General features: G+C 44.4%; 1 protein-coding gene across 1 annotated transcript in view; it reads right to left on the minus strand.

The window, feature by feature from the left end:
• SPATA13 (spermatogenesis associated 13) overlaps nt 1-13,950 on the minus strand; it is a 345,561-nt gene that overhangs the window by 68,858 nt on the left and 262,753 nt on the right. The window contains 2 exon segments of the mRNA XM_055317330.1: nt 11,635-12,205; nt 12,207-13,294. Coding sequence (XP_055173305.1) covers nt 11,635-12,205; nt 12,207-13,132 — 1,497 coding nt within the window. The 5' untranslated portion in view covers nt 13,133-13,294.

A 13,950-nucleotide genomic window follows, 5' to 3' on the forward strand; every position in this document is an offset into this window, starting at 1 on the left:
TTTCTGAGGGATATGAGAACATATGAGAACATGCACTCAAGCAAAATATCTTGAAAATGTTTAATTCAAAGCCTGGCAGTGAAAGAATTAGAGATGAATAATTTATATCACAAAAGGAGTAAAAACATAAAGCGAAGTGTACAACAGAACCTTGCTGTAAGTAAATAGGTAAAAATTCATACCATACATGAGAGAATGAGGCTGTAATGACTGACCTTCGTCACAAACCATATTTAAGGCTCCATGCCTACCTCTCCACCTGTGGGTGCTGATCTAGAAGAAATGCCACACTAGGGACCTGGAGTCACACCAGTCCTACTGTCCAAGGGGCTTTCTTCACTCTTGTGTCATCAAGGAAACTACCAAAAGTTGTCAGAAAAGGGACTGACGCCCCTTTGTTGAGCTGCTGAGCCCATCCCAAGTAGCCAAAAAACCACATAAAAGAATCAAGAGGAAGGAATCTGATTTGGGAAAGACCAGCAGTGTCAGGAAGTGGCTCATGCTCAGTGGAAAGAACATGAGTCTTGGAGTCAAAAGAGAAAATAGAAAGGAAATTTATCAAAGGACTATGATGCCAGCATTTACCAATTCCATCTCATTTAATTAGAACACCCTCTGCAGCAGATATTTACACTTCCATTTTAAAGATAAGAAAGGCTATGACAGAAAGAAAGAAAGAAAGAAAGAAAGAAAGAAAGAAAGAAAGGAGAGAAAGAGAGAAAGAAAAAAAGAAAGAAAGAAAGAGAAAGAGAGAGAGAGATTATGAGATTCCACCAAAGATCAGGAAACCAGCAAATGGCTAGAACTGAAGTCTACGTGTCAGCTGTCATGCAGGTGGTGTTTCTGGGCGTTCTTCCCCATTCTAAGACCAGCTCTGGGCCCAGTTGCCATTCAGCAGCTGGAGGAGGGTCCTGCAACCTTTCTAAGCCTCAGTTTACCCACCTTTTAAAGCAAATATAACAATGCTGGCCTATTTCACAGGGTGGCTGCCAGAATCAAATGCAACAATATTATGTGAAGGACTTTTATTAGCTGCAAAAGTGTCATACAAATTTGAGAGGTTACTGCTTGAAAAGGTTTCATTTCACTATTTTGCCAAAAGGAATTTTTGTTTGTATTCTGTAAAAATTCATATCCAATTGATACAGAGTTCGAAGAGAAAAATAGGATTACAGGTTACCTTTAACTTTTTCAGGAATAACTCTCTTTCCTAAATCAAGAGTTAACGGGTAGATCTGGAAGAGAAATGCGCAAACCTAAAAAACAGGATACTTAACATCTACAAGAGCCTAGGAACTTAATTCCTAGAAGGAATTAAGCAGAAATCAAGAGCCTGTCACTTAACCAACTGAGTCACCCAGGCACCCCTCCGCTTTTTTTTTTAGTGGGAAAATCCTACTTGATATTTCACTACAGAAAAACTGTTCTAGAAATGAGCCACTTTATAAAGTTCAAGGATTACATGATTATATGTATACTACACTATTCTTTAGATTTTACATTTTTACAAAATAATTTTAGAAGTGGCTTTTTAAATTTATAAAGTTCAGTAGCCTGGCAGATATTAAACATCCAATCAGAAATATTTTGAAACATTCCATGGAAATTTCTTTTAAAAAGACAGAAAATGTTGACTTGATTGTTAAAATAAAAAGCTACTAGGAGCACCTGGGTGACTCAGTCAGTTAGGCATCCAACTGTTGATTTTGGCTCAGGTCATGATCTCAGGGTCATGAGATCCATATCCGGCTCTGCACTTGGCACAGAGTCTGCTTGAGATTCTCTCTCCCTCTTCCTCTGCTGCTCCCCCAGTTCATAGTATGTATGTATGTATGTATGAATGAATAATTAATTAATTAATTACTTAAAATATTGGTGGGTTTTTATTTCACATTTAGGCTCATGACCTGCATTTTACAACTTAATAATATTTCTTTTTTTTTTAAGATTTTATCTATCTATCTATCTATCTATCTATCTATCTATCATCTATCTACGAGACTGCACTCACAGGAGTGGGGCAGGGGCACAGAGGGAGAAGCAGACTCCCCGCTGAACAGAGAACCCAATGCAGCCTCAATTCCAGGACCTTGAGATCATGACCTGAACCAAAGGTAGACATTTAACTGATTGAGCCACCCAGGTGCCCCTGACTTAATATTTTTGCCAGAGATCTTTTTCTCTTCAGTTCTTCTCCTGCAAAAAGAAAAATAAACAAAAAACACCTTAGGAGAAACTAAACATAAACTAGACAAGGACAACTAATAGAAAGCATGGAAAGCATATTAATTCTCTTTACAACACCCTAAGTGGGGTGATGGTGAACAAATATCCACCCTAGGGTTGCTAATACTTTTGGAATATACTGATATAACAAATGTCCTTGTAACAAAATGTTAACTTCATTACAAAAATATTTTTTTTAAATTTTATTTATTTGTTCACGAGAGACACAGAGAGGCAGAGACACAGGCAGAGGGAGAAGCAGGCTCCATGCAGGGAGCCCGATGTGGGACTCGATCCCGGGTCTCCAGGATCATGCCCTGGGCTGAAAGGGGCACTAAACCACTGAGCCACCTGGGCTGCCCATTACAAAAATATTTTTAAAAGCACAAATAATATATTTTCAAATTATCTTTCCAACTGTAATTAAAATTTCTATGATTCAGGTTCTAGGGCTTCTCTGTCAGGGAAAATTGAGAACCCAATGAGGTATGGAAATTTTTATTCTCTGTAATGTAGAAACTGTGGACTGTTCAACAAATGAAGGTAAAATAACTGGATGAAATTATTTACCTCACATTACTCAAAATTTAACTAAAAATTAGGCATATGCCATTTACAAATGAGCAAAGTAAAAAAAGAGAGGCAGAAGCAAACCAAAAAGAGACTCTTAACTATAGAGAACTCACGGTTAACAAAGAGGAGGTGTATGGAGGAAATAGGTGATAGGGATTAAGAGTACACTTATCATGATAAGCACTGAGTAATGCATAGAATTGCTGAAACACTGTATTATACATATGAAGCTAATAGAACACCGTAGGTTAACTATACTAGAATTAAAATAATATGAAGACAGCCCAGAGACTGTGGGAAAACATTTGCAAATCATATATCTGGTTAAGGATTTGTATCCAGAATGTATAAAGAAATCTTATGGCTCAACAAAACCAAAAATGCAGTAAAAGTATGAGCAGAAGATCTAAATAGACACTTCACTAAATAAGGTAAGGGAATGGCTAATGGCTAAGATTAGGGAAATGCTAATGAAAATCAAAGTGAGACACCATGACATACCCACTTGGAAGGGCTAGAATCCAGAATACTGGTGATACCAAGTCCCGGCAAGGGTGCAGAGAAACTAGAACCCTAATCACTGCTGGTGGGAATCTACAATGGACAACTGTTTTAAAGGTTTTTTTTTTAAATTAATTAATTAATTTATGATAGTCACAGAGAGAGAGAGAGAGAGAGAGAGAGAGAGAGAGAGAGAGGCAGAGACACAGGCTGAGGGAGAAGCAGGCTCCATGCACCGGGAGCACGATGTGGGACTTGATCCCGGGTCTCCAGGATCACACCCTGGGCCAAAGGCAGGCACCAAACCGCTGTGCCACCCAGGGATCCCCCTGGACAACTGTTTTAGAAAACAGTGTAGCAGTTCCTCAGATGGTTAAACATAGAATCATATATGACCCAGCAACTCACCTTCTACTTATCTACCCAAGAGAATGGAAATGTATGTCCACATAAGACTTGTACATAAATATTCATAGCAGCATTATTCATAACAGCCCCAAAGTGGGAACAATTCGAATGTCTCACAACTGATGAGTGGATAAACAAAATGTGGGATAGCCATACAACTGCCTGTTACTCAGCCTTAGAAAAGAAATCAAGTGAGGAGCACCTAGGTGGCTCAGTTGGTTAAGTGTCTGCTTTTAGCTCAGGTCATGATCCCCGGGTCCTGGGATCAAGCCCCGCATCTGGCTCCCTGCTCAGCGGGGAGTCTGCTTCTCCCTCTCCCTCTGCCCCTCCCCTTGCTTGTTCTAATAAATAAAATCTTAAAAAAAAAAAGAAAGAAATTAAGTGCTGATATATGCCACAACCCATGAATCAACTTTGAAAATAATATGCAAGGTGAAAGAAGACAACACATTACATGATTCTATTTCAATGACATATCCAGAAAGGTATAATCTATAGACACAAAAAATAGCTCAGGTTCCAGGGATGGAACAGGGAGTGACTGCAAATGGACGTGAGGTCTCCTTCAGGGGTGATGGAAATGCTCTAAATCTAGATAGTGATGATGGCCATACAACTCCATAAATTTACTACAAATCATTGAACTATTCGCCTAAAAAAAAAAAAAATCAACAACAAAACTGAAATTGGGCAGCCCGGGTGGCTCAGTGATTTAGCACCACCTTCAGCCCAGGGCCTGATCCTGGAGACCTGGGATCGAGTCCCGCGTCGGGCTCCCTGCATGGAGCCTGCTTCTCCCTCTGCCTGTGTCTCTGCTTCTCTCTCTCTCTGTGTGTGTCATGAATAAACAAATAAAATCTTAAAAAGAAAAAACTGAAATAGAATGCAGTTCAGCAGTTGCCTAGGTCTTTACTGGGAGCAGGAATGGCTGCACAGGGCATGGGGGAACTTTCTGGTATAATGGAAGTATTCTATAGTTTGACTGTGGCAGGGGCTGCACAACTCTATAAATTTCCTAAAAATCATCAAACTGTATACCCAAAACTGGTGAGTTTCATGTTATGCAAATTAGACTTCAAAAAAATTCCTAAAAAGCCTTGGGCAGACTTGCTAGGGTCACTACATTTCTTCTATATATGCGGCCTCTTATTTCTGCTTCCCCAGATGGTTCTGTGAAATAGCTGTGAATCATTTCTAACCTCCAGAAGAACTGTTTAAGTCTCCTAAACAGCTACCTGAGTAAGCCAAAGAGTCATACCTAAGTAATCTTCAAAGAGTCAAAATCGTATAATGTATCTATATCTGACTCAGCCACACCAAAAACATCACCTTGGAGCTATCATGATGTGTTGAGTACCCATCACATCATCATCATCATCGTCGTCGTCGTCGTCGTAAAACTTCCCAATTTATAATTCACATTGGAAATAGGCCTGACTTTAGCCCATTACTTCAATACTAAAGTTGGAGGGAAGTTTTATTTAAGTGACATCGTACCTTGTGCTGCCACAAAATACCCTTCTTTTTAGGAGTCGGGAAAAAACTCAAGTAGTGTTTCTCAGGTGGGGGCCACCCCGGTGGGTAACAGGCAAGCTAAAATCAGCACCTGCAGAGACTTGGAGAACGCCCTGAGTGGGGCGCCAACAGCACAAGCTGAAACCCTGTGCAGTAGTAACAAATTCTATTCTACAAAACCTCCCAAGCAAGTATTCAAATTGCTTTAACTTTGTAAGACTGGGTTCCAACAATGGCTTCCAACAATTTTGAAGCTACAAGTCCCTGAGGAAGAAAATGATAAGATCCTAAAGCACTGGAGTGTTCAAGTAAACTGAGGCTCAGAAAAGGAAAGGGATTTCCCACCAGGGGCCTGCATGTTAGTGGTAAGGACTAGGAATAATAACCTAATTCGGCTCTGAGCCATTGTTTTCACGACTTGTTTGATTATTGATTCCAACATAAGAGATTGTCCCGATTACCCATCATCTTTGACTTCTCTCTCCTCCAGAACATTCAAATGCTAATTAAAAATATAAACTGTGGGGATCCCTGGGTGGCTCAGTGGTTTGGCACCTGCCTTTGGCCCCAGGGCCTGATCCTGGAGTCCCGGGATCGAGTCCCGCATCAGGCTCTCTGCATGGAGCCTGCTTCTCCCTCTGCCTATGTCTCTGCCTCTGTGTCTCTCATGAATAAATAAATAAAATATTTAGGGATCCCTGGGTGGCACAGCGGTTTGGCGCCTGCCTTTGGCTCAGGGCGCGATCCTGGAGACCCGGGATCGAATCCCACGTCAGGCTCCCGGTGCATGGAGCCTGCTTCTCCCTCTGCCTATGTCTCTGTCTCTCTCTCTCTCTCTCTCTCTATCGTAAATAAATAAAAAATTAAAAAAAGAAAATCTTTAATATACATATATAATATATATTATATATAAAATATATGTGTGTATATATATATATATATAAATTGTGAAATCATTTGAAATGTAACATCTCCTCTCTGTCTCCATGGTTTTAGTATAGATCTCATCCCCTCTGGACTAAATTATTGAGGAATGCTCTCTCCCAGGAATGCCCCCATCCCAATCCTCTCTATGTAGCTGCTCTCCTTCTGTTGTCCCTGGTAAACACCTTGCTGGCTTGCTCCTGACTGCTGGGTAAAGTCCAAGCTCCAAGCAAAGCCTTTCTTAACTATGTACAGACCTATCTTTCCAATTTTATCTCCCACTTCTCCACCCAACCACCCTGTACAAAAGTTAAAGTGAGCAACGTGCAGTTCCCTTAGCACCACAGATTAGCATCTTTGTGGACACTTAACTTACTATGTGCAAAGCTCAGTGCTGAGTTCCCTACCTGCATCACCTCATTTTATCTTCACAACAACTGCATGAGATAGGCAGGTACTCTAGCGACCCCCAGTTTACAGGGGAGGAAAATAAGGCGTAGGTAACTCTTCTGGCTGACTGTCCCTGTGTCTACAGACCTCCTCCCTCCCCCATGCTCTTCCAGTTAGCCTGGAAGGCCCTGCCACTCCTCCTCAACTGCTGCCCACTGCATTCCCCATCCCGATCTTCTTCAAGACCCCACACACTTGTCTATCCCCAGTTATGCAACTCTTTACCCAAAGTTAATAATCCTGTCTTTGGTGCTTTCATGGTACTTTGTACATCCTTCACTGGAAATACCACACTACATAATTATTTGTATATATTCCAATATACAAATTAGAATGTGAATCTCTAAGAATAAGAATAGCTTTTTTCCTTTGACTCTTTCTTTTCCCTATTTCTGGCATATATATCAGGGAGGTAAATACTGAGTGACAAGGTACCTTAGGCTTTGTAATGTGTTGTTTCATTTACTCCTTTCCCTTTCTTCCTGATATATTCTATTTCCATCCCCACATTTCAGAGCCTTATTATCTCTGAGCTCTCTCTGGAAATAAATCCCTGATAGCTTCCCCCTGGTCACCTTTCTTCCCAATTTCTTCTTTACCAATGGTGGATTAACTTCCGTAAAACACAGTTCTGAGCTTGGCTCTTCCCAACTTGAAAGTACCCTTGACTCTGTAGTGCTACGAAGTAGTGTACATATTCTTTACTCTAAATTCAAGAGTGTCCATGATCTGGACTTAATGATTTCATCTAAACTTGGTTCATTCCTCTACATCAAACCAAATTATGTTACTTCCTGTTCTATCAAATCACATAAAATCTATGTACCTGATGACTGAAACTAAAATGTAGCCAGCTTATCTTCAAATCAGATTCAATCATCCTTATTAAACCTTCCTTGATTTGATAGATGGGTAAAAACTACAACTCTTCTGAAATCCCACAGCATATGGTTTTACCTCTTTTGTGGGATTTAATCTATTCTGCATAGTTCACAGGATTTAGATACATCTTAGCTCTTTTATAATGTCCTTGACATCCTCAAAGAGCTTCATCTAATTTGAGTGTCTGAATTTGCTTTGGTGCAAGAGCGAATGAACATATAAACGGTAGATCATGCTGGAACCTAACTCTCATGCTTAAAAAAAAAAAAAGTGAATGTGAAGTCAAACGAACTGTTTGAAGATCTTTACAATCTGTCTTAAGACTATAACATAGTCAAAAAACAGTTTTGGAAAAATCTGATCTTAAATGGCCCATGTTTCAAGAAATCAGGCCAATCTAGGATGGAAAAATCATGTAAGTAGGTAGTAATCATCACAGAGTAACATCCAGTGTTAAACACTGGGCTAAGTGCTTATAGGAACCATGGGCATAAATCCCTTGGTTCCTATAAACATCAAAAACAGAGGAAGCTATCCCACATTCTAACCCTTAAGAAGACTGAGGCCTGGAGAAGCTCAGCAGTTCACTTAGTGGTAGTTATCTTGGAATGGCAGGGCCAGGATTCCAACCAAGCTTTAAAAAAAAAAAAAAAAAAATCTACTAAAAGACTAAAGCTCCCTCTCAAGGAGTTACAATGGATTTTCATCATTTAAAAGAGCTCCAAGGCGCCTGAGTGATTCAGTTAAGTGTCCAACTCTGGATTTCGGCTCAGGTCATGATCTCTGGTCGTGGGATTGAGCCCTGCATGGGGCTCCCCCACTCAGCGCTAAATCGGCTTGAGATTCTTTCTCCCTCTGCTCCTCCACCAAGTGGTGCATGTGTGCATACAAGCTTTCACTCTAAAAAAATAAATACAATCTTTAAAAATAAATTAAAAAAAATAAAATAGCTTCATCTAGGAGCATATCTCAACACTATACTTCTGAATCTATACTGCATGAATAAGGACAGGGTCCCTTTCCTAGTGACCTAATTCAGCCAAATGAAGCTATTCTGTGACTTGGTAGGAAAACCAGCGAGAACACTAAATTCTTGTGCTTGTGCCTGTACCTTTATCACAGAACAGGAAGCACTGTCTGAAAGTATAAATACTAAATTGCACTTTTAAACCAAGTAACAGGGGCGCCTGAGTGGTTCAGTCCATGAAGCATCTGCCTTGAGCTCAGGTCATGATCCCAGCCAGGTTCCTGGGATCAAGCCCTATGTAGGGCTCCCTGCCCAGTGGGGAATTGGCTGCTCTCCGCCCCTCAACCCTTCTCCCTACTTATGCTCACTTGCTCTCTGTCACTCCCTCTCAAATAAATAAATGAATAAAATCTTTAAAATAAAATAAACCAAGTAACAATTTTAGGGAGTCCTTCAGCAGAAGTCCTTCAGTCCTTCAGCAGAAGTCCTTCAGTCCTTCAGTCTTATGAAGAAACTCACCACTAGGTGGCAGAAGTATAAAGTCAACCAGGTGATTTTTCTACAGTGCTTAAAACAGCGGGACACTTTCCCATCCTTTTTCCACAGCAATAGAAAATCCTGTTAAACTGTTAAGTTTTTTCAAAGATGATTTTGTCGCTTTGAGAGTGACATGTTATACATAAATGGCTCTACATTTAAAAATTATTCTCCCTTATTGAAAACTGTTTTGTAATATTTTAAATACAATATACAGAGATCTCAACCTTTTTTATATTCAACACTAACCACAACTTCAACTAGCTTTAAACATACAAGTAGAGGGCAGCCCCGGTGGCTCAGGGGTTTAGCACCCGCCTTCGGCCCAGGGTGTGATCCTGGAGTCCCGGGATTAAATCCCATGTCGGGCTCCCTGAATGGAGCCTGCTCCTCCCTCAAAAAAAAAACATACAAGTAGAACCATACCACCAATGAATTAAATAAAAAAAAAAAAAACACACTGTACATTAAAACATATTGACACTGAAATTAATTTTTTGTAATGCTATATAGGATAGACAAAAACTGCTTTTAAATCATAAAGGTTGTAGTTCCTGCACTTTGTAAGGTTTTTTTGTTTGTCTTATTTGTTTCATTATGTTTGGATTTAGTTCTAAATGTCAAAGTAAAAGGAGGCTTCAGGTTATATTTTACAAACACTTGTCTTTAAGTAACACTGAAGATTACCAATATGTAAAATGCAAGTTGGGCAAAAACATCATATATTTCTTTATGACATTTACTTTAAAAGCACAAGAGGAAGCTTGATATGCTTGATAAGAATCTGGAGGAAATAAACGCAACTTAAAAATGTGATAAACATCTTGAGGCAAATTTGTAGAATCATCTATACACATGTGTGCATTCTTGATGAACTGAGCCCTGCTTTCTATCTTTGGTAATCCCTTATGGGTAGAAATTAAATTATATACTATTAAATTATGTATAACTATATATAATTATATTATACTTAGTAAATATATGGATATAACTAAATAATGATCAAAACAGTTCCAAAAAGTTGGACATTATCTCTTGCATAATGTTCACTTAATAAGCACTCAGGAAGAAAACATTTTAATGGTGATTTTTTACTAATCTTATTAAACAAAAAAATAAAATCCCCACATTTCATATAAAGAACCCTCTAGACATATCCAAATCTTTGGAGCAGAGGGCTGGGGGTGAGGGGGGAGTTGTGGTTCTAAATCATCAGTGGGGCAGGTTGGGTGTCTGGTAGAAGGAATTATGCTTTATCTTATCATCCAGGGAAGGAGTGAAGCCCAGACTGGTTCAGGCTTTGGCCAATCTTACACAGAGCAAAACTAACAGAATTGGAACTCCTTCCCAATGCTGGCAACGGGTCCAGTGTCCTTACAACTGTTCCACAGGGCTTCTTTGGAAATATGCAAACGAGCTAATAGTCATCAATACACAAGACCTCTAGAAGACACGCTAGCCCTGAGGTCTCCATACAAACTTACATCCACAAAAAGTGAGGCAGCCTCACTCCTCTGGCTGCTCAGGGACACTTCAGGCTAATTTAGGTCTCCTGAACGTGATCTGCAACAGGCTTTCTACTTTTGAAGATTCTCTAAAAATCAAAGGTCAAAACAGACAGTCCAGAAGCTATCCTGGCTTCCACGTTCACAAAGGCTGCTGTGTAATTGTTCATCTACAGACATTAAGACAAAACTGAGGTCATCTCCAGGGATCAGTGGGAAGGAACAGTTGCTCGGGGATCATTTTCTATGGCAGGCACCCATTTATACCTGTAAAATATTCTAGAAATGTACGTGAAGAATAAACTACAATATACACACATGGATGCATTTCCTCGTCTTTCAGCTCTGTCGTGTACTGAATGCATTCATAAATAAGTGAAAATCATACAGGAAGGTAAAGCTGTCTGGATGCTTGACAGGATATGAAAAGAACATGGCTCCTGCAGCCTTGACAGTTATTAGTTGACTTGATTCATGAGACGCTTATGTCCTACCAAAAATAAGTACAATAACCATCATAAAAATCTCTTTGAATCATCATCACTCAGGGGTTGACAGGTATCAAACTGCCTGTTCCTAATTCAGTCCCAGGAAATAAAAAATCCAGAACACATAATGGCATCTTTGACACAAAGAACTGCATTTACATGTAGTCTGTCGGAAAGGACACTGAAACGACTTAAACCGTGGAGAGGAAATCTATGGGCGATAAAAGAGTCTCAAAAACCAAAATTTTGAGGGCCTCTATCAGCTGCAGAGCACGGGAGAGAGCTCTCCACTCCACTCCAAGCTCCCCGCCCAGAATGTGGCGAGCGCTTGGCCCACGATGCATACGTCTTGAACGGATGGTGAGGCGAGTGCAGCGCGAGGAATTTCATGTGGGAGCGATTCGTTTCAGGGAGATAAGGATGACAGCAACCCGACAGGAATCCTCGTGCTGGCGGTCGGATCAGCACAGGGCGGCTGCCTCTGTGGCAGCGAAGGAAAGAGGGTCAAGGCCGGGAGGACACCCCCCCTGCCCCCCCCCCCCCCCGCACGGCGGCCTCCAGGAGCCAGCAAAGGCGGTGCCGTGGCCGGTGCCTCTGTGGCCGGTGCCTCTTCCGCAGCGGGTCACCCACGAGGGGTCCCCGCCCGCCGAGCCCTTACCTCCTCCCTCCTTTCTTCTGGACCCAACGCCGGGTGGGGGCGCTGCTGAGCGCGGCTGCCGGCGCTGTGCTCCCCGCCTCCGACGCACGAGGCGTGCCGGGAATCCGGGGACGGCGCAGGCCCCTCCGCCCTTTCTCCGCCGTCCCCCGAACTCAGGGACGGCGCGCTGAGGCTGCTGGGCCGCGCGGCGTCTCCGGCGCCCGGGCTCTGAGGGCCGGGGGGCTTGGGCGCGGTCGGCCGCAGGGGCGTGAGCGGCTGCTCGGGATCCAGGGCAAAGCGGCTGCCCGCCGCGCGGTGCTCCGCGTCCCGGGGAAGCGGACTAGGCGAGCCGCCCTCTGCCGGCCCGGAGCCCGCGGCCTCCGGGGGAGACCCCGCGGGGCCCGCATCCCCCCGCGCGCCGGGGGCGCCCCCTGCGGCCGGGCCGCAGCCGGGGGCGGCGCGCGCACCTGCGCACCTTCTCCAGTCGCGCTCGGCGCCGGTGGACGCGCGGCGCGAGTAGGCGTCGTGGAGCCGGCTGTGCACCTGCAGCCGCCGGCTCGCGTCCCCCGGCCCCGCGGCCCGCCCGGCGCCCCGCGCGGGGGCTCTCTCGGCTCCGGGCCGCGTCCGCCGCGCTGCTCACCAGCCTCAGGACTCGGTCCCAGTCCCGGGCCCGCAGCGGGCTCCTCCAGCGCTTGGTCCTGCCCTCGGGCCCGCCCAACTTCCCCGTGTCCGCGGAGGAGCTGCTCAGCGTCCGCCGCGGCCCGGGCTTCCCCGGCGCCGCCCCGAGGTCCGCGAGGTGGGACGCGGACTTCCTTTTGAAGGAGCCCTTCTGCAGAAAGTCCAGGCTGTCCGTGCTCTTGCTCTTCCCGTAGACGCCGCTGTTGTCCGCGGAGCCCTTCACCAGGACCTCGCGCGCGGCGGGCTCCGCCTGCGGCCCCGGGCGCCTGTCGCAGTCCAGGAGGCTGAGGCGGCCCAGGCCGTAGGCGCGGCGGATGCTGCGGGACCGGTGCGTGCTCCTCTGGAAGGCGTCGTCGGCCTCCTCGGGGTCGGAACAGTCGGACGCGGCCCCCGGGCCCACGGGGGCGCACCTGCCGGCTTGCATTGCCACCGCGGCCCCATTGGGGATGGGCCTCCCTGGGGCCCGTTCGGGGGCATCTTCCCTCGCCGCCTCTGACCCCTCGCGGTTCTGAATTCCTTGAAGGACGGAGGACTTCAGTTTTTTGAAAGATCCCATTTTCCGAAAGGAGGCAAGAGCGTTCCAGGTGGAGGAGTTTCCCATCAGGACCATGGAGCGGGGCCTCTCGGGGTTGGTGCCGCTCCTCTTCCTGCTCACGGAGAAGAGGCGCATGAGCTTGGCGGGGCTGAGCCTGGCCTCCTGGGCTTCCGCCTCCCCGCAGTGGCTGCTGCTGCATCCTCCATTCGGACAGGCTGGGTAGGTCACCGTCCTGGGGTCTCTGGGATCAGAGACAGAACCTGGGATTGCGGCGAGTTGCCCAAGGCCGTTCTGAGCTGTGGTCATGTTCCCGGGGCCGCGAGCCCGTGGCCACAGGGCAGCTGGGTTCAAGCCCACATGCACATCGGTGTCCACAGGCCCCAGGCGCAGACCTGCATTTCCGAGGCTGCTGACAGCCTGGCTCTCGCCCCTGCGGTGCACATCAGGCTCCTCAGCTGTGTCCGCCGCCTGCAGCAGAAAACAAGGCAGGGATTTAGTCATTCTTCTCCCCACACAGGAACCTCCATAAACACTGCTTGTTATATCGTTTAATGATTCCTAATATTTAGAAAAGCATGCTTTATGACCGGGCTCATCAGTTTATTTTAAATTAGAAGTCTTACCCTTCTTAATTCATTACACAGTGAATTAAAAGAGAATGTAAATATACATTCCTTTAAAAAATGAAAAAAGAGAATTATGGGTCATGCATCCAATGTAAAGATAAATTCTCGAATCCACTGAAACTTGTTTAAATAAAACTTTTGAAAAACTGCTGGAATACAAAGGTCAATGCATCATTCAACACTGGGTCTTCTCTTTTTTTTAAAACAGAAGTAATTATTAATTATCAAATAAAAAACCCACGCCAACACCTATTTCTAAATGCGTCACAGTGAAACACCAACCTTTATTAAATTTAACACAGTTAAGAGGCAGATTGAGTGCTGAGTATTAGGCAAGAACTGGTGCAAGGAGCTGTAGTAGAGACCAAGACGCTCTCAGCTGCCTACTGTCTACAGAATACCTGAAACTCTACTGAGACACAATGTCCTACAGAGACACATGAGTGGGAGGGACAAACTGGGGTTGCATGGAGGCTGGCTTTGTGAAGGAAACAGCAT

This window comes from Nyctereutes procyonoides, unplaced genomic scaffold (genome assembly GCF_905146905.1).
Source record: "Nyctereutes procyonoides isolate TBG_1078 unplaced genomic scaffold, NYPRO_anot_genome, whole genome shotgun sequence".
Classification (NCBI taxonomy): domain Eukaryota; kingdom Metazoa; phylum Chordata; class Mammalia; order Carnivora; family Canidae; genus Nyctereutes; species Nyctereutes procyonoides.